The following is a 20976-nucleotide window of genomic DNA, read 5'->3' on the forward strand; positions in this document are numbered from 1 at the left end:
ATCGTCAATATTTACTAGTTTACTTTTAAGTTGGTTTTGTTCTTTTGTTTTTCCTCTCACTTCATATGGCTTGCATCAATGCAAGCTCTTATTCGATACCCGAAGTTTTAAGGGTATCCACCGCCATCTCATTGCAGTCTTTGCAGACGAGGATAAATGAAATAAATACAATAAAACCACTTTAATAAATTACATAAAATTTTCCCCTTGGAGACAAATCATACAAAAATAAATAAAAAATCTTAGCCCATTTCAGCATTTCTTATAATGAATCTGTATAATATGGCAGTTCTGGCAAAAAGGAAAAAAAATGGTATGGCAGTTTTATTTTGATAGTTGGTACCATTGATAAATCAGTAAGACAAATTACAGACATAAATTATGAAGCATGAGGAAATGAGCAACTGATCATATTACGATCCATTCCGAACTATCGAGCGACAATTATTTATTACAAGTTTACCGCTTTTATCAGAAACATTGTAGCAGAAACATATAGAACATAAACCTGGTGGCATGGCATCTATAACAGATTAAAAGTACAACCATTTTCTCTAGAAAATGTTCACTTAACTAACTTCTAAGGCCACCAAGTTTCTCAGTTTAAAACTTTGATAGTGGTGGTGTATCTCTACGTACAGCTTCAGACCCTATGCAGCATTAGAACCTGATTTAGTAGTTCTGCAATCTGCTGTGTTAGGAATTCAGGCATTCACAGCGCTCATGGTTCCTCCTTGTACGAGAGGCACTTGAATGTGGCCTTGCATTACCATATCTTCCTCATCTTCAGCTTCCCAGAGGAAATGAGCATATGCCGCAAGAACATAGCTAAACACAAAGGAAAAAAATGTTTAAGAGGTCATTTTAATCAGTTATATTATCTTTTCTATGATTAGATCTTTACTACTAGTCAAATATTTTGAAACATCTCCGATCATTCGGACCAACAAATGGTGATCTAGAGGATTGGGAAGCAGGATTTGTTCAAAGTAAGAAAGTTCAATAACCAATTCAAGGTCCTGCATATCATTGTCTATGTTCCAGATTGAAGATAATATAGAAAATATTCATGAACATGTTCAAGTAGAAATTCTGAGATCATGTAAGAGTATGTACCTGTCCTCAGGATTTGCTTGAGCTGCTCTCTCAAAGTAAGACAATGCCTTCTCACTGTCATGATGAAGTTCCCAAACCAGTTTAGCATATTGCGCCATGATCTCACTGTCCCCAGGATCAGCTTGCATGGCCTGCAAATAGTATTGTTCTGCTCCTTGAAGGTCTCCCTTGGACTGTAGGCAATCACAATAAGTTACACAAGTGTGACTAGAAATCCAACTTAATATATTTATATAAAAAGATAGGTGTTCTATAATAAAAAGAAGTCAGATGTATAGAGAAAATAGAGATCAAAATGTGCAACTCTCACCTGACACAAGAACTGAGCATAATTTCTTAGCAACAAAGCATTGTTGGGATTCTCTTCAATCATCATCTTGTAATTCTCCTCAGCATTATCACCTCTTCTGGAGCCAGCTGCGGCAGTATCGAGCATGTCAATCCCATTTGCTGCTGCAATGTGTGAGGATGGACTAACTTTTTTAGTTTCTTCTTTGGAATTGGTGTTTTCAAGTTCATTCATACTATCTCCCTTGTCACCTTCTTCCTGGTCATCCTCCATTTCCCATAGAAAACTAGCATATGCCCCAAGAACATGGCTGCAACAAGAAGACAAATAATTAACTTCCAAATGCGCTAAATGCAATCTGTCATGATTTTTGTACCGTGCATCAAGTTTGAGACTACTTGATTTTTTGTAAACAAACCAACCTAGAACTTAACCCAACTTAATATGTACGATAATTTAGATTTTCTGCTGTGAAATTAGATTTCAAATTTTCTTGGAGATGGATTTATAAAGGAAATTAATCACCTGTCTTCAGGAGCAGCTTGAGCTGCACGTTCAAAGTAACTCAAGGCTCTGTCTTGGTCATGATGGAGCTGCCAAACCAGCTTAGCATACTCAAGTAAAGACTCACCATCTTGAGGATTCGCTAGTGTAGCGCGCAAATAGTAATCTTCAGCTCCATGGAAATCTCCCTTGGACTGCCATGAAAGGATTGAAGTACATTGCACAAAAATTAGAAATCAAGATTTATTCTGTATAGAAGGGGAGGGGGGGGGGGGGGGGGGGGGGGGTATGAATTTAGCTTCTTCCCAAGTCACTTAATCGGGAAGAAGTTTAGTCAGAACGATCAGGCTATTCAGTAGTTTTAACTCAAGTCACATATAACTAAGGTTAAAAGGCAACATTTCGTTCTCCCTGATAGAGACGAGAAGAAGACTTGTTCAACGTGAATAACAACCTTCATGATAATTAAGCCTAATAGCTGGACCTGAACAAAAGCTGTAGCCGAAGCAACAAGAGCTACAAGTCTACAAAATTGAAAAGAACAATAGCAGCAACAGTTGCAAGCACACTCTTTGAGTCTTAGGCAGGGAATTTGTCTGCAGCCCAGCCAATGGTCAACAAAAAGATTGGATCGCAGAAACAGATACTAGAAAAGGCTTAGACCTTGCCTTACACAACCACTATTGTAATGCAGATTTGAACTCACAGTTTAGCTCTGGAATAATGGAGATTAGAAAATCAGGCACAAAAAATTGTTGGGATTGCTCATTCATTGGACACAAAACATAAGCTATTTATATTCCAGAATCAAGAATCGAAAATTGGATATCTGCATCAGTTTCTTAACTATATAGCTCTTTCAGTTTTATGTGATAATCATAATAAATTGAACACAACCAAAATGGGGGAAAAAAGAAAAAACTAGCAAAAAAAAACACATGCTTCAACAAAAAATCTTACTTGTAAAGCTTGAGCATAATTCCTAAGGAACAAAGGGTGGCAGGGATATTCATCAACCATCCTCTTATAATACTCCTCTCCATTGCCGCTCTCATCGATATTTGCCATAGATAATTCATCATCCCAAGCATCCCAACCAAAACCAGCAGCCTGAACCCCAAGCCCCGCTGCAAGATACATGGGAGGACTTGCAGGACGTACTTGTTCTTCAACACGCAAACTCTGGATCCCATCCAAACCTTCTTCTTCCTCTTCACCCTTCTCCTCAATCAATCCCATACTCTTCTTCCCAAAACAGAAGTCCCCACCTCCCATCACCGATTCTATGTTCTCTCCTATTGTAATGGTCCTCTCCAGTGGTTCTTGATCTGAACCTTGAAAGTCAAGAATGCCCGAGTGAAATATCGAAAAAGACGGAGCTGTTTCCAGCATTGAATTGTTATCTTGATAGAAAGAAGACGTTCTTGGTGCAACCGAATTTCGAAACTCTTCCATATCACAAGAACTATCAACTAGCCCTTCCAAGTTTCCGTCAGACCAAGCTCGCCGAATCGCTTTGAGTCCTAAACTCTTGGATTCTGGATTGAACTCTATGAACCCAGAAGCAGAATGGGAGTTTGGAGAAGAAGAGTTGCATGAAAAAGATGTCAAGTTGAAATGGTGATGATGAGCACTATTGGGACTGTCTGAGAAGGGTGAGAGGAGTGTTTCAATGACTGGGGTTGATGAGCTTCTGAGCAGCATTTTAATAAAGCTTTTTATACAATTACTAGTCTTTGGCTTGCCTGTAAATGGAAACAATATTGAATTTTATATATATATAAAAAAAATTAGATTGAATCAGAACCTCTCATTTCAGTACCAGATCATGTTCATGTTGCCAAACCCAAGGAATATGTAGGCTCAAGTTGCATCACAGATAGTAGGTAAGTTGGAAATTTAGCTAAAAACTTATCAATTATGCACATGGCTTTAAATGTACAACACATGGAAGAACTGCCATTCATTCATTCATTCATTCATCCAAAGAAAGAAAGAAGCACATGTATCTTTAGGTATATAGAAAGCGATAACCATGTTGGTTTGGTTGCAATATTAATCAAAGCCAAATAAGTAACAAGATGCACGAAATTCCATGAATAAGAAAAATAAGACATGAAAATCACAAAGAAAGAATGTGAGGAAGCTTGTGACCAAATTAATCTTTTCTGGTAAAAATAATTTGTGGGTTATGAGCATTGGGATCTAATTAATTCATACAAGGTTTAGTTTAGGTGAGTGTTTATGTAGTAATCAAGAACCAAGAATAGTGTAAGAGCAGTGTTCAAAGGCATACCTCTCTTCCTTCACTTTTGCTGTATGCAGTCTTTCCTTGCTTATTGTAAGGAAAGAAGGTTTGTGCTAATTGTATTGTAAGGAAGAAATGAGAAGGTGAAAGGAACTTGATGTGGTTTAAGGATCTATTCTATTGCAGTGGCAGAGCCGCAGAGCCGCAGAGTACTTTTTTGTTTTTTTGTTGTTTTATTATTTATTTATTTGCACAAGTTGAATTTGTCATTAATGTGAGAGATATGTAAGCTGGGCCATGAAGTAAGTATTTTTATTGTGAATTTTCTTTATTGGCTGCTCGGAGAGACAGCAAGCTCTGGCACGTGTAACTTTCATTGAAAGGTGTCGTGCATTCTTTCTTGATCTTTTGGGTACAGGTTTTTTTAAGCAACATTCCAAAACAACACCGCTTGATTTTGATTTTTTCTAATTTTATATAAGCGATATTATGGGGAATATCCAACTTAGAAACTCGGAGTGCAGGGATAACACTTGAGTTACACCACTTCATTTTGATTCGATTCAAAGGTCAAGAAAAGTGGCATGGGCTTACACAAATTTTGCCCATTTCAAAAGGCCTTCAACCTGCCCTTGTGGTTAAGTGCGCTTGCACTAACTCCTAGTGGTCTTGAGTTCGAAGGTTGGTACCACATTCTCAACAAAAGGCCTATGAGTCATGACTTAAGGGCCCGTATGTCTTTCAGTGGAATAGCAGTTTTGGACTGATGGACTACTTGGTTAGAATTTGAACATAGACCGTTTTATAATCAGGTTACATAATATGAGTCATTTTATAGCGAGGGCCTTATATATGGCCTTTAGGTAAGGTTTTATCTCTTAATTATTGAATCAGGCTAACCAATTTGATCTAACGGTTAAGATATAGGGTCTCACTTAAGGGCCATATATAAGGCCCTCATTATAGAATTCTGGTACATAAAAGAGGCGCTTAAGATAGAGTAATGACTTGATTTACATTATTGATAAATAGGTTACACTTTTTTATGTCATGTCATATAAGTTTGATTGTGTTCACCTAACTAATCGATAGATACTGTTATACTTACAAAAAATTAAAACCAACATGACTCTCTCTCACACATTAAAATAGGTGGTTGTTTTAATGCAATGATGTAGTGTACACGTCAAATACCATGTAAATTTATACACGAAAACTAAAACTAAAACAGTTTGCTATTAAGCATTTTCCGTAATTGTTTAAAAAAAATTCAGATGTGATATCAATCAACCGTAACGAGTTAGTTTTATTTATGATCTTCTTCAGTTCTATATCTAGGACTAGGGTATATCAAATTGTTGTTAGCTAGGCTTGTTTTTACTAAATACAAGACAGGTAGAACCACTTTTGATTTTGCAAGTGAAAATGGTACTTGGAATATACACTGTGCCAGCCAAAGCGAAGCATCAGAATTTCCCAGTTTGATGCTAACCAAATATAGTTATTAGTTAAGGACTTAAGGTGATACTGTAAACCCCTCTGGCTCACCAAATTAGAAATTACTGTTATGTTAGCTGCTTAAGTCAATTACATGATTGAAAATTTGAAAGGACCATAAAATCTCACCCTGAAATTACCTTAATTTTAGCTCAGGGACTGTGCATGTAATTAAGCCAAATCAACAACCTCCTCCTTCACCTCCCCCACACCTTCCAAAATTAAACCTCGGTGTAACAAAAAACCGTGGGGTCAAACTCTCTCGCATTGACATTTGTCTTTCCCACATAACCAACCCTCCATTATTCTACGCTGTTTTCGCACAATTCCACCTCGCAGGTGCCCTCATTCTCTCTCTCCCTTCCTCCCTTTTTTCAACCATATCTCCCTTCCCCCTTGATGCATGCCCTTGCCTCTCGTCGTCCAAGAAGAGGACGACGAGCGGAACCATCTCCATCTTCGCCACTACTACCATCACTTTTTTAAAACACATTTACGTCCATCTCTTTGATCCTCTGTCTATCAATTGTCACCAAAAACAAGAAAAAACAAAACAAAAAATATATACGTAAATTATAGCTAGCCTCTATTGAATATCCATCGATCATAAAACCTTAAAGAAGACGCGATTTGAATTTATTATTCAATCGCGGTGACAATGTCTCAATCAATCTTAGCTCCGTTTCAACTCCTGGAACTCAACGTGATATCGGCCCAGGACATTGCGCCAATATCACGCTCCATGCGCACGTACGCCATTGCATGGGTGCACCCAGATCGAAAGCTGTCGACGCGGGTGGACACTCAGGGCCACAACAATCCGACATGGAACGACAAGTTTGTGTTCCGGGTGGACGAGGATTTTTTACACGAGGACACCTCCGCGGTGATGATTGAGATCTACGCTCTCCATTGGTTCAAGGACGTCCATGTGGGCACGGTTCGTGTCCTGGTGGGTAACCTTATCCCCACCCCGGCAAAGCCTCACCACCACAACCCTCAGCTAGGCATGCGGTTCGTAGCGCTCCAGGTGCGCCGCCCCTCTGGCCGACCGCAGGGGATTCTAAACATCGGCGTGGCGCTGCTTCACAGCTCCATGAGGAGCATGCCCTTGTATTCCCAACTCAGCACATCAGCCGTCGGATACAAAACCTTGATGGGCGAGGAAGACCCACATCGCAGTAGTCAAAACCATCATGCAGGCAGTCAAATGACGACGTATTCGAAGCCGGAGCTACGGCGCAGCAAGAGCGACTCCAGCTCCATGTTCGGGTCGGAGCTGAGAGCCACAGAATTTAAAAACAAGGGCAAAAATGGAAAAGCGAGCTCAGCGGTCAACGGGTCAGAAGTCAGCATAAAAAAGAACAAAAAAGGTCGTCTGTCCAAAGCCAGCTCGATTATTGGTGGCTCAGAAATAATTATCAGGAAGAGCAAGGACAAAAAAGGAAAATCAAGCTCCATGCTTAGCGCCTCAGATATAAGCTACCAAAAAGGGAAGCCGAGCTCCATACTCGGCGCCTCAGACGTGAACAGCTCGGTGGCCCCACCAAAGTACGGAAAAGACAAAAAAGGGAAGCCGAGCTCCGTTCTCAGCGCCTCCGAAGCCAGCGTGCGGTACCCACAGAAAAATGGTATTACCGCAAGCTCCATACCCACCGCATCCGAACCGGAAGACCCGCCCAGAAGGCAACCCGCCAGTTACAAACCATCGCCGAAATTCAACCTGGCAGAAAATTACGGTTCTACCCCCGGACGGAAGTCGGCGCCGCGAGCTGGCAAATCGCCGTTCTACAAGCTGCAGTCGCCGTACGAGCAGTACGCGACGCCGAGGAAATCGAACATGATGCCGGCGCCGTTCATAACGGAGTCGGAGCTGGGGCCGTCGCCGTCGGAGGTGGCGGCGGCGATCGCGAAGGAGCGCGTGGATCAGGACACGGAGAGCTCGGTGGTGGTGGGAGCGTGGAACGAGGAAGAAAGCGTGGAGGGCTTGCAGTCCAAACTCGAGCGGTGGCGCACGGAGCTGCCGCCGGTTTACGATCGCGGAGAGTTCTCGAGCTTTCCTTCCAGCGAAGAGCGCCACGAGCGGCGGCACAGCGACGGCGGAAGCGGGCTCTTCTCGTGCTTTAGTAATATTTGTGGCATCGAGTGCTCCATTGTATGCGGGTCGGGCGATTCGGATAGTAAGACCCGGAAAAGGAATGGTAGCAAGAGTGGCGGAAAGGTCCCACGGATCCCCTCAGCCGGAAATCTAAGCTACATGTGAAAGGACCTGGATGGAGATGGGTAAATGGGCCGGGTTTTTTTGTTTTCCATAATTTGGGCGGGCAACGGTCGTGAAAGAAGATGGAAGTTGAAATCAACCTCTTAGCTCGTGCTAACTTGCGCCAAGGGTGATACTATTAACAAAGAAAGAAGAACAAGAGAAAAGTAAGGGCAGGGCATGGGCGCAGGATTAGCAAGTGCACACCAGGGGGTTGATGATAGTGAATTGCACTTGGTTAGGCCATTCTCTCTCCTCTTCCCAATTTTAGTTTTGTATTTATCGAATTTCTGCTGTGTAATTTATTGTTTCCCCAAAAAACAGAAAAACAAAACAAAATACAAAGGACCGCCCAAATTCAAATTTGTGTTTATTTATATTATTGTTGATGTAGAATATAAATCTTATATGAACATTTTTTTTCATTTATCGAATTATCAGTAATGTGTCGTGGGATATTGGATCTTTAGGTTTTTTATAAAAAAAAATTGTTTTGGTCGAATAAGATATTGGTTCCTCATATCTCTTTAATTGAAAAAACATCCAAAAAATATATATAAGAAGAAAAAAAAAGCGTCGAATATAATGGGATTTGAGAGCAAAGAAGTGAGGGAAGGAGTTTGATGGTTCTAAGAGTGAAGGTGATTGGAGTTTGACATCTGTGTTTCAAGGCTAACGTGCTCAATAGAAATTTTTGCATGTTCCGGATACACATATTGGTGTACCCGAAACACGCAAGAGTAATGTTTAGAGAGATTATATTTTAGAAAAAAAATTACTTATAATCAATAGTTCAGATGAACACTTATCAGACAGATCTTTTCCTCTCATCTAACTCTAATATCAATGTGCATACACCTGAGGAGGTAGAAAGGGGAAGATCATAGAAGAAGTATACTCGACCAAGAAAAGAGGAAGAAATGAAGAGGGAAAAGGTTGGCGGCCAAAAGGGTGTGTGGAGACACAAAATGATACCAAACCGTATCCTAAAAGCCACATTTCAGCTGTCTAAGATCTAAATCTGATTATGGAGAATATACACCCAATCTTTTGCGGGCCACACCAAAAAACACTTCTGTTCTATACTTTCACCAGACAACCAAGAAGAAGTTTCCTCCACCATACGCGCCAAATTTCCAACAACAAATTGGGCGAAAATTATTTATAATGCTTATGTTCTTAAAAATTGAGTGGAAATACATGTTATGTTATGCTTTAGATCACATACTACTCCTCCTTTCACATGCTCTGTGATTTAAGTTTTTCTCCATCGAGATAAGTAGCAATAGGTTTTTTAATTTGTTCTCATCGCGATCAACTTATTACATCACGCATATATGTTGCACGAACATATGTTATTACAACTAGAGTTATATTCAGAACTTTAGAAATTTGGAACTATTTTACACGCTATTGGTATTCCACTTTAAAAAAATTTAATGTTTGGATTACTCATGTTTTTAAAGAAATTAACTATGTATGTAGCCTCTTACTTAGTGTCCCTTGGTTAAGAGTGCTAGACAACTACAATTTGAATACTACCATGGTGTGAGTTACATTACTTTATAAGATCATATGGGCTTCAGTCGTAAATATTTCATCCTTTATAAATGTTTTGTTTTCTTAAAAAACACTTATCAAATGAAATTTACTCATGATAGTTCTCTCTAATATCCAAAGAAATGCATTTTTTTTTGGTTGATAATGACGAGATTTGAATTACTCAAACTCGAATGCAAAGGTGCCTTAACCAACTGATATGATCCACATATATAATATTGAGAGAAATTATAAATTCGAATTTGTCATCAAACAAAAGAAAAATAAATATATTTGTCTAGAAGAAAAGAGGCTGTAGCGCGTGGGCAACAAAGTAAAGTACAGAGAGGGTGGAGCTGTCTCAGACTAAAAAATGTATGTTTATTGTCTAGTGGTCCCCACAGGTCCCCCGGTCAGCCGCGGACTCTGTCGGCTTACGTGGCGGTGAGCCAAAATGCCCTCGAGTAGCTGAGGCACGTGACTTGGCTCCCACTTTGTCGACTTGTCCCTTCAACCCACAACCTCTTCTTACCTTTGGATAGTCCCACTTCTTTTCTTTTTTTTATAATTTATTTTTTTCGCCACAGGCTTTAAAACTTGCTATTTGTCTGTTTTATATTTTCTTTTTCTTTTTATACCCTGCTATTTCTGCTTTCTCCTTTCTCATTAGAAAAAATATATATATTGTACAAGACAGTTTGGCTTTCGGCATGGAGAATATATTTTAATTATTCGAACAAAAAGAAAATATTATGTGTTTAGCTTGGTCCAACAAAAAGTCCATTTTTTAAAATATAATATTTGAGTAGAGCTATAAAACTCAATCCAAGATATAAGATGAATGAAGTTCACAATTTTCTCAAGGGAAAATGACAAATTTCTATAAACATAAATTACATACATACTTAATAATTAATATCAAACGAATCAAGATATATGTGTGTAAAGCGATCCATAGGTGAGTTGTTAGTCTAGAAGAAATAGTCTTCCCTCCCTAATATTTTTTCGCACGTTAAATTTTTACGTTGATGTATGCATTAAAATATGTGCATCTGCACTTTTATAGGCAAACAGTTATTTTTTGTCCCTGTAATTTGGCGGTTTTACCATTTTAGTCTTCGTAGTTTAATTTTGTCAATTTTATTTATGTAGTTTTGAATCTGATCAATTTAAGAACAAGTTACAAATTCTGTCAAAATCATTCCAATTTCGTTACAAATTATGTCAAATCCTATACTCAAAATGTAATGGACGTGTCATTGAATTGTAAACTATTAATGACTACACATGATAGAACACACATCAAGAATATACAAGAGCACATCTCCTCAATCCGATCCCTTCATACACTCATTCTAGATGGGGTGAATTCTTTTGTGTGGTTGGCTTTATCGGTTGAGCAGGGGCACTTGTATTTATATGCATCTTCCTAAGAGTCTTGCCCATCAAGGAACTCTTAAGAAGTCCTTATTGCATTAGGTTTATAACTTTTAATCCACAATTAAGATAGGAATCCTTCTAGCTCTTATATTAGACTTAAAACACTAACTTTAATAGAGCTGCAGGTCTAGTTGTGTTTGAACTCCTAATTGATATCAAGTCTTAGAATCCTTTGATGATTATAAGACCACACTTTAATGAGTTTGACATCTACACGTCTAACATTCTCCCACTTGGTCTAATGATCATCAAGAACTCAATGTCAATTACTATAAGGCCTATGGAATTCAATTCAACTATAATTCCTAATCAAGTCACTGTCAATCAAAAGAACATGCATGGAACTATCAAGACTTATTGAACATTTCAGTATTTCAAAGTCTTTATAATTACACATACGAGCTCTCAAGATCACATGAGACTTCCGTCAAGACTAGAATGCAGAATGATCATGACCAAACTTAATTTGTGTTTACAAAGGTCACTTTCATTCATACGCCCTCCCTTTAGAGATTACCAAGATCTCTCCTTAATGACTCTAGTATGAATTCATGTCTTATGCAGTGACTGTAGCTAGCTATACTGCATGATGACATGCAACTGGATTCATTTGTCAAGAATAATAAACATAAAACTGAAGTCACCTAATTTATTAAAAGAATTGAACCAAACAGTAGTAAACAAAATAACTGAACTGTCTCCAAGAAAATAATGAAATTAAGTGGAATAAAACTCGGCTCCCACTGATTTTGCATATAGAAAATGAATGGCATAACCAAAATTGAATCAAATTTCCCATTAATACTTTTGGGAATAACCTCATACAGTAAATCAATCAACCAATGCAATTTCCTTTCATTTACCTTCTACCTTACAAGCTTGAAACAAAAACCTTAATGCTTATCAGTAATCATAAATTTAATGAAAGGTAAAAGTCATTGATTAACCACTGTTAACTGAAAATATGAATTAACAATAACAATTAACACATCCAAACAATCTTTGTTCGTATTAGCCTTAAAACCCTTAATGAAGAACTGGAACATTAAGTGATTAATCATAAACATTCAAAACTAAATGTATGCAACAAAGAAGATCATTGAATGCTCCCACTCATCAAACATTTTGCACCAAAAATGTATCAAGAAATGAGCATAGAACAAATCATATTATTTTCACTGAAATTGTTTCCTTAGGATTAGGCCTCAACTTTAATTCCTTCAATTTATTTCTCAAAATAGCACTTTACTAACACATATCTTGAAAAACATATAACATGTCATGCAGATTGGACTTAGTTTGAGAAATAACAAAACTGTAATGAATGCATTAAACTTTATTCACTTTGTACTTTATATATCAATTAAATTTTCTTTAACCATTGCAAACTAAAAAGCGTAAGCAAGGTAAGAAATTTAGTAGCCAAAAATGAAACAGCTAGGTATCCAAAATTGGTAATAAAATATATAGATGCATAAAACCAACACTTAAGATGTAAAACTTCAATGTGTCAACAACCAGAAAACAGTTCCAAGTATGTTCCAAAACCTTTATGAGCTTTATCAAAATACAAGATATGAAGTCTTGAGTGTGAAGCCCAAAACTTTACATCACTTCTCCCACTTGGGCAAACACTCACTACTTTGCTACTTCAATATATGTGCAACAATAACCTTATGATTAGAAATACTGTGACAAAATGGTGTAAAAGAACTTTCAAGGCGTGCTCCTAAAGTACTTCACAGTATAAGCCTAAATGCACAAACTGTCAAGAAATTTCCAGCAATGACATGTGATTACTTGAGAATTTACCACAATTAATTTATAAGTCGGATTAGCATCAAATTTTATGGAAACAAACTAGAGACATTAATCTTCATACCTAAAAATTATAGAGTCATTTATAGCTAATTGAAAGGTCTAAAATAGATCTACAAAATTACTTAGAAAATCTGTCAGCACATACTTTTCCTGAACACAGATCACTAATAAAATTCTCACAAATAAACTATATATCCAATAATCACGAAAATTTGCAGAATTCACGAAGACACGTATATGCTTAACATATCAAAAATTCAGGTCATTTGAAGATCTTTAGGTGAGTCATTCAACAATCTTTATACATAATGCAGAAACTGTCAGGAAAATTCCTATGCATCTGTTTCAACTTTATAAATTCACTAAAAATTCAATTCTCAACATATTTTCATGAAATCAGCGCCTACAGAAAACTTAGAAAATCATCCTTCTCGTCTAATGTTTTCATTAGTTAATTCGAATTATAACTTCACCCTAACAGACGACATGTTAGCGTGGTTCAAAACTGAAAAATTGTCAACTATAAATTTATGAATGCTAACAATATACTGTATACATCTCAGAATTTAGTTATCCTTATGCATTCTAAACATTCAACATTAAGTTCTATGTAGGTGCAAAACAATTAGTACATATCACAAAGGTAAAAAATATAAAATATCACTTTATCAAGTTTAAACACTTTGAGCAATCAAAAGATCTTTCGTACCTTGAATATCTTATATATTGCAATGTGCCACTTTTTATTCAAAACAAAATCAGTGAGCCTTAATCAAAAGTGCAGTTTGAACCATGCAACTCATTCAATCAAGAAATAACAGTAATACAATATCCTTAAACATGATCTAAGCTTCATATTGCATGGCCTTACAGAACAGCCAATTTATTTTATGATGAACACAACCTTATGGATTAATCCAACTTTACATGATTCAATCCATCAAATACGAATTAATACTTTTAGACATGTGGATCAGTCCAACTATACATGGTTTAATCCAAATCTAGAACAGCCAATTTATTTTATGATGAACACAACCTTATGGATTAATCCAACTTTACATGATTCAATCCATCAAATACGAATTAATACTTTTAGACATGTGGATCAGTCCAACTATACATGGTTTAATCCAAATCACATACAGATCAATCCTTTTACATGTGAAGTTGCATTGATGCTACAAAACATTCACTTAAATGCATACAAAAGGCAACCAAGTCTCAAATATGTCCATACATAAACAAACAATTTAGCCAAGCAAGAAAGTTTCAAAATAGCTCACGTTTCCCTTTATGTGATCAACCAAAATTATCTTTCCTTGAGTCATGAAAACAACTTTTATGACTATTTAAGATCACTATTAATAAATTATTATCAACAACTCAAACATGTGAGATTTATCAAAACCGATAAATAGGACATGTATCATGTTACAATCCATATAACAAAACAAAACCGTATATGCGCCCAATGGAGTTAAGGTTCATTGTGACATTCCGAATTTTTTTTTTTAAACACAAACATACTTGAGTAAGCTGTCCCATAATGTTAAAATATCTGTACATTATTGATTCACACCTGTGGGTTGAGAATCAAACATGTTTTTAGTGATCATCAAGAGAGTTCATATATGAATTCCTTTCATAGGTTATTATGAACTCCTTTCATAGGTTAAATCCTCACATCTGTGGATAGAGGGAAATCCCTATTAATTCACATATGTTGTTTTTTGCATCACTCCACCATGAATATACATGGATAAACTGTCCCCAAAATCTTTACTTAAATACGTTAATTACCATATTCCAAAATCCCAGACAATGAACTGCATAAACTTCCTATGCAAGAAAACTCACATCTGTGGATGTAGAGAAGACTTGATAGTTTATGCAGTCTACTATCCAGATTGTTCCATCATATTATTATCAATCTGTACAATTCCCATATGTGGATGGAGAATAATACAGAAGGCTACTAATATAGATGCAATTATTGACCAAACTATAGAGTTTAAAACCTTCTCATACAAACTGAGCAGCTGTGGCTCACTCAATTTGCATAACAGATTCCAAATCATTGATCAAAAGTCTTTTACAGCATGATCGAGCAATAATAACCTTATGCCCTTGATCATATCTTATCAAATAAGATATGCAATTTGTTTAACACTACATGCTTCCATGACTAATGATCAATTACACGGGAGCATGATATTATGAAACAAGTAGCCTTATAAGCCAATTATTGAACACGCAATTATTCTAGTTTCAATATATATTGTGTTGCGACATTTAATTCTCTGTCATTGCCCTAAGCTTTGAATATGTACACATGTATTCTTTATGCTTCTGAAAAACTATCCGCATAATGATATTCAATTAACAATAACTTTAGTCATGGCAAAAAGCAAAATACCAAATTGATAAGAGAAAAAATCACAGCTTTGGATTGAAATATGGCACAGGTTTTTGTTCATAAAACTTGTCAATTATGTAGGATAAAACTGATTCACTAGTCCTTATTAATTGCAACATAAATTTATGCTTGTCTTTCTTTAGCAATTTCTTTAAAAACATGTCACAACAATATGATAACAACAGCAGTTTGCCCATTCTTTAAGAAAACTTTAGTTAATTCAATCATAGCCATTAAAACTGAAATATAAAACTTGAAAGCATGTCATGGTTTATAGTTCACTCAAAAGCAGCGAAAATTTATGCAACTATCTCAATAAAAAAACATCATACCCCAAAATCAAATGTGGAGACTTAGTCAGGAAGTAGTGGAAGGGAATTGATCCAAGGTCATACACCATTCTTGATCCATGCTTTTGTATCTGGCTATCGACATGAGCAAGAAACAAGTTCGGTTGGGGATACATATGGGGAAATGGATCTAGGAGATAGTTTATCACCCAATTGTTGCGGCAGAAAAGGTGGGCGATTTCTTTTGGTTCTAAAATGTGTAGCCTGGGCTCTGATACCACATGTAAACTATTAATGACTACACATGATAGAACACACATCAAGAATATACAAGAGCACATCTCCTCAATCCGATCCCTTCATACACTCATTCTAGATGGGGTGAATTCTTTTGTGTGGTTGGCTTTATCGGTTGAGCAGGGGCACTTGTATTTATATGCATCTTCCTAAGAGTCTTGCCCATCAAGGAACTCTTAAGAAGTCCTTATTGCATTAGGTTTATAACTTTTAATCCACAATTAAGATAGGAATCCTTCTAGCTCTTATATTAGACTTAAAACACTAACTTTAATAGAGCTGCAGGTCTAGTTGTGTTTGAACTCCTAATTGATATCAAGTCTTAGAATCCTTTGATGATTATAAGACCACACTTTAATGAGTTTGACATCTACACGTCTAACATGAATTGCTCAAATTTAAAACTGTAGGGATAAAATTGAAACTACAAATATTAAAGTAGTAAAACCGGCCAACTACATAAACTAAATGTGGCTTCTCTGTTAATTTGATCAATATGAAACCCATGACCATGACCATAATCAGTTAAATTGTCATTTATGGTATTGATAAAGAATATATGCTATTACGGATTTATCACCCAAAAAAACTACACCACCAATGAGATAACCATAATTATGTGTCGAACCCATTACAAAATTGCATTGTCTTTGCATTCACATGAGTCGAAATGAGAGACTTATTCCAACCAAATGAAAACATCTCCTAATAAACCTTGTTGTGAGTTAATTGAATTCATAGAGAGAGAGAGAGAGAGAAACCTAAGAGAGAACCCCTAGCCACCACCCCCATGCTTTTTGTCCTTTCTTCCTCTCTTTTTCCTTCCCTTTCCACATCCTCCCCTTCCCATTCTCTTTGCTTTCCTCTCCCGCATCGTCTCCCTCTTTGTTTCGTTAGTTCATTTATGACGTAATTTTACAATAGATATATGCAGATCTATCCTTTTTCGGTGTATTTTCTCTATTTGCCAAGGAGGAAAGTTGATTGGTGCAGATCTTTTCTCTCTTGGTGCTTTCAGACATTGGGTTGGCTTTGTGACAACGGAGGTTGCAATTCGGCTGATTTAGTTTCTTTATTTTTGGAATAAGTTGCATAAAGTCTTTTGGGGTTTTTTTGGGTGTAGTTTTCACCTCTCCTTTAAGAGAGTTTTTCACTTTCTTTTGTGAGATTTTTATTTTTATTGTTATGACTTTGTTTTTTCAAGCTTTATTTGTTTTTTTATTATTATGAGTTTGCAATCTTAGTTAGGATGCCTATGTCGAAGTTCCTTCGATCATGCGTGATCGTTAGTGGAGGAGGCGCACTAGATTGTTTTAATGTTGATGTTAGATTTCTTCATAATTATAATGATCCTTTATAATTAGTACTTTTTCTTTTTATGAATGCAATTTCTGAATTTCTGAAAAGAAACCAAAAAAAACTTCTTGTGAGTATTGTTACCTTTTCTTGTAGTAAGTGAAGTATTCTTTTGTTATAAAAAAAAAAACAAACAATATTTAATCCTTCAAGATGTTTTTTTTTTTTTTTTTTTTTTTTTTTTTTGAAGAGCCTCGCGTACGAGGAAAGAATACTCATAAAAACAAAGCAGAAGGACGAGGGGGGCGAAAAGCCTGACCTCGAGTACAACTATCGACATCAAGGGCGTCCTGAATAAAATCAGGGGGCACCTCGACCCATTCACATGGGTGCGAACAGTTAACAGCAAATTTAGCTAAACAATGAGCTACACCATTGGCCTCACGGCGAACAAAACTAAAGCAATCCCTCCGGTGATCCCGCAAGCTAGATTGAAAATCTTCGATAAGCTGCCCCAAGGGGGACAAGTTTACCACGGAAGAGAGAACATCCTGGATAGTATTGAGCGAGTCACCCTCAAACCTGACCGTCTGCCCCCCCATCTTCCACCAAAACCGAACAGCCTCAAGAGCCGCCAGGCACTCAACATGTTCCGCAGAACTAGCAAATAGCACACGCTTCGCAAGGGCTGCCAGAAATCTCCCATTTTCATCCCTAATGACAATCCCAACACCCCCCCCAGTCGACCCAATGTGGAAGGACCCGTCGAAGTTGATTTTGATCGTGCCTGAAGGAGGGCAGCTCCAGCAACTTGCACCCAGAGAGGCATGACTACCCGTAGGTTGGTCATTAGCACACCGGAACTCCTCCATATATAGGAGCACAAACTGAACGAGATCATGCGGCTGTCGCTGCGTGCTACGCCATGTAACATCATTCCGGTTAGACCACAAGGCCCACATCACAACCATGGACAAAGCACGAGCATCGGACGTCAACTCACGCCAAGAGATGAAAAGCCAATCTGGTAAGGGTAAGTCAGCGTGCCTATCAGAGGAGAGAAGACCCGGGAGCAAACGCCAGACCGCCTGAGCAAACGGGCAATTCCGGAGGATATGCAAAGTTGACTCCTCCGCAGTTCCACAAACGCAGCACCCCAGATGCGGTAAAGAGACCCGCCGCTTAGCAAGAGCACAACACGTAGGAAGGATATCATGGATACCACGCCAGGTACATAATTTAATCTTTTCAGGGAGCTTTGCATTCCAAACCCACTTCCACAATTGAGCCATGCCCGAAACCGAGGAAGAAGGTGGGTCGGGGTCAGTCGACAAAGTAAGAGCCACACGGTACGCACTCTTAACAGAAAATTTTCCTTTACGGTCAAAATGCCAAAAGAGGCAGTCTGGGGGAGACCGGAGGCTTAAAGGCACCGTGAGAATCTCATCCACATCCAATGGCAGGAACAGGGATGTAAGAAGTGGCATATTCCACTGGGGTTGGCTCGCCCCACAAATGAGGCTGCTGACTTTTAGCTCTTCAAGCCCCACAACAGGAGGAGTAACCACCTCAAAGCTGGTTGGCCTAGGGAGCCAACGGTCCCCCCAAACCTTAATATCGGACCCATTACCCACACGCCACCGAGAACCACGGGTAATAACCTTCATAGCAGAGAGAATGCTACTCCAAACAAATGATGGTTTGGAACCCGGGACCGCATCCAGGAGAGAAGAGTGGGGAAAATACCTAGCCTTCAAAAGCTTGCAGATCAGAGAATCAGGGTTATGAAGGAGGCGCCACCCCTGCTTAGCAAGCATAGCAAGGTTGAACGCATAGAGACTCCTAAAACCCAACCCACCCTCGCTCTTTGGGAGACCCAACTTGCACCAACGCATCCAATGGATTTTACGCCTATCACTATGCTGACCCCACCAGAACTTTGCCATAAGTTGCTCAAGATCGGAACAAAAGTTTTTGGGTAGCAGGAAGCAACTCATAGTGTAAGTAGGAATAGCTTGGGCCACCACCTTAATTAAGATTTCCTTGCCTGCCATACTGAGAGTCTTGTCCTGCCAACCCTGCATCCTCTTCCAAACACGCTCCTTAAGGCTCTGGAAGCAAATACCTTTTGAGCGTCCCACCACCATAGGCAACCCCAGATAAAGGTCATGGTGAGAAACCCTGTTGACGCCGAGTTGCTGGGCCAAGGTCCCCTGGACGTCAATAGGGATATTTGAGCTAAACGCTACAGTACTTTTCCCACAATTAATTTTCTGTCCCGAGGCCCGTTCATATAACTCAAGGATATGTCGTAAATGGTAACAGTTAGCCGAGGTAGCCTGAGCAAAGATAAAGCTGTCATCCGCAAAGAAAAGGTGGCTGACGCTCGGCGCCCCACGACAGATGGTGATGCCCTGCAGCTCCCTACGACGCTCAGCCGTATTAAGCAGGGTAGTAAGGCCCTCCGCACAGAACAGGAACAGGTAGGGCGAAATAGGGTCCCCCTGACGAAGGCCCCTAGAAGGATGCAAGTTGCCCCGAGGCTCCCCATTAATAAGGAAGGAATAGGTAACTGTACGGACACAAGCCATCAGCATTTCCACCCACTGAGAGTGGAACCCCAGCTTCAACATGATCTCCTCCAGGAAATTCCATTCCACACGGTCATAGGCCTTACTCATGTCTAGTTTAATTGCCATGCAACCCTTCTTGCCACGTCTACGCTTGCTACAATTTAAAATTGGAATATGTTATTCCTTCCTATTACCGAAATTGTTACAGTCGAAACAAGTATAGGAGAATTTTTGTCATGCATGGAAAAAAAAAAACTCCTCCATTTTCACATAAGACAAACATTTTTTCTTGGAAAATCTTATATAAATATTGATTTCTCACAAGTGTTGGAGTTTTAAATCCACGAGCGCATATGTGTTTAATTGTCTTGTGCACACCTCTCTAAATTTAAGAGCATATTCTTTTCATTTTTGCTCCTGGAAGTGTTTACTATGAACTCCATAAGAAATTGAAACCAATTTCAGATCTCACTCTTCCTGAAAAAAATACTAATATAGAAGAAAAAATTGGAAGGAGAGTCAATAAACCATAACGAACAAATAGACTACAAACACATTTAATGAATGCAATTCAACGACAAAGATTAGAAGTATGTAACCAATCATTAACATAAAATACTTATTCAAGAATAAAATAATATATAATGAATAAGCCAGAAAGGTTATTTAGATGGTAAATAAACTTGATTTTTAACTTTTTACAGTGCAAGTAGTAAGTAACCCAACAATTGTTAGTTAATTGTAATAAAATTAGACATAGGGGCAAACTATATATTGCAACATTGACTTATTTGTACCTTTCTTTCCTAAACAATCAATTGATTAGACCATCTCTACGAAAAACAAATTCTTGAGAAGTGGTCCCCTAATTCCATAATTTTTAATGATAATTAAGTTTGTTCTATTATAATAATAAATATGCTTTCCCTTTCTTGTTATTTTTCTCAGCTTTACTGTGAGGGCCCACCATCCACTGTCAGTGCATCTCTCTTTAGGTCTCAACTTTCTAAAACAAGGTTTTGTGCCCTTTGTCTTCCCAATAGTAGACAGCACATAAGGAGAAATAAGAACAGAATAATGCTTTTTGCTTGTAAAAAGACTCAACCTTTAGTTTTTAACCTTTGCTTTTTATACTTTAAGCAAAGCTAAGGGACACCTAATCTCAAATTAATAGTGATCTCTACTCCTTAGTTTGAGCAGAATAATTGTAATTTAGGTCTAGGATTATGTAGCAATTTCAATTAAAAAGAAGTGGTATTTGCTAACCACAGATTTGAATCTTTGCTCATTACCTAAACAGACACTCTGAGAATGGTATTTCTCAATCTTACTTTCTTACTCAAACTGCATTTTCTCAACGAGAAAAGAAATACCGCGTTAACAACCA

General features: G+C 38.0%; 2 protein-coding genes across 2 annotated transcripts; one reads left to right on the plus strand and one right to left on the minus strand.

Annotated features, from left to right (window-relative positions):
- Positions 1-389: 389 nt before the first annotated feature.
- On the minus strand, positions 390-4399 carry TPR4 (Tetratricopeptide repeat (TPR)-like superfamily protein). The gene is made up of 6 exons (XM_021957775.2): positions 4206-4399; positions 2870-3654; positions 1931-2103; positions 1427-1715; positions 1117-1289; positions 390-828 (listed from the first exon to the last, which is right to left on the minus strand). Exons 2-6 carry the CDS (start codon positions 3611-3613, stop codon positions 705-707), a joined length of 1503 nt encoding a protein of 500 aa, XP_021813467.2. The 5' UTR covers positions 3614-3654; positions 4206-4399; the 3' UTR covers positions 390-704.
- Positions 4400-5992: 1593 nt separating this feature from the next.
- On the plus strand, positions 5993-8348 carry LOC110756353 (uncharacterized). The gene has a single exon (XM_021957769.2). It carries the CDS (start codon positions 6313-6315, stop codon positions 7915-7917), a length of 1605 nt encoding a protein of 534 aa, XP_021813461.1. The 5' UTR covers positions 5993-6312; the 3' UTR covers positions 7918-8348.
- Positions 8349-20976: the final 12628 nt, after the last annotated feature.

This window comes from Prunus avium, chromosome 1, assembly GCF_965620075.1.
Source record: "Prunus avium chromosome 1, drPruAviu1.hap1.1, whole genome shotgun sequence".
Lineage (NCBI taxonomy): Eukaryota > Viridiplantae > Streptophyta > Magnoliopsida > Rosales > Rosaceae > Prunus > Prunus avium.

Bases quoted from the DNA above. Each gene is read 5' to 3' on its own strand.
- TPR4 (XM_021957775.2), bottom strand. From the start codon at position 3,613: ATGCTGCTCAGAAGCTCATCAACCCCAGTCATTGAAACACTCCTCTCA. The intron at 1,716-1,930 runs GTGATTAATTTC...TTCTTGTTGCAG, and splicing joins CAAGCTGCTCCTGAAGACAG to CCATGTTCTTGGGGCATATG. The intron at 1,290-1,426 runs GTGAGAGTTGCA...GATTGCCTACAG, and splicing joins ATGCTCAGTTCTTGTGTCAG to TCCAAGGGAGACCTTCAAGG.
- LOC110756353 (XM_021957769.2), top strand. From the start codon at position 6,313: ATGTCTCAATCAATCTTAGCTCCGTTTCAACTCCTGGAACTCAACGTG.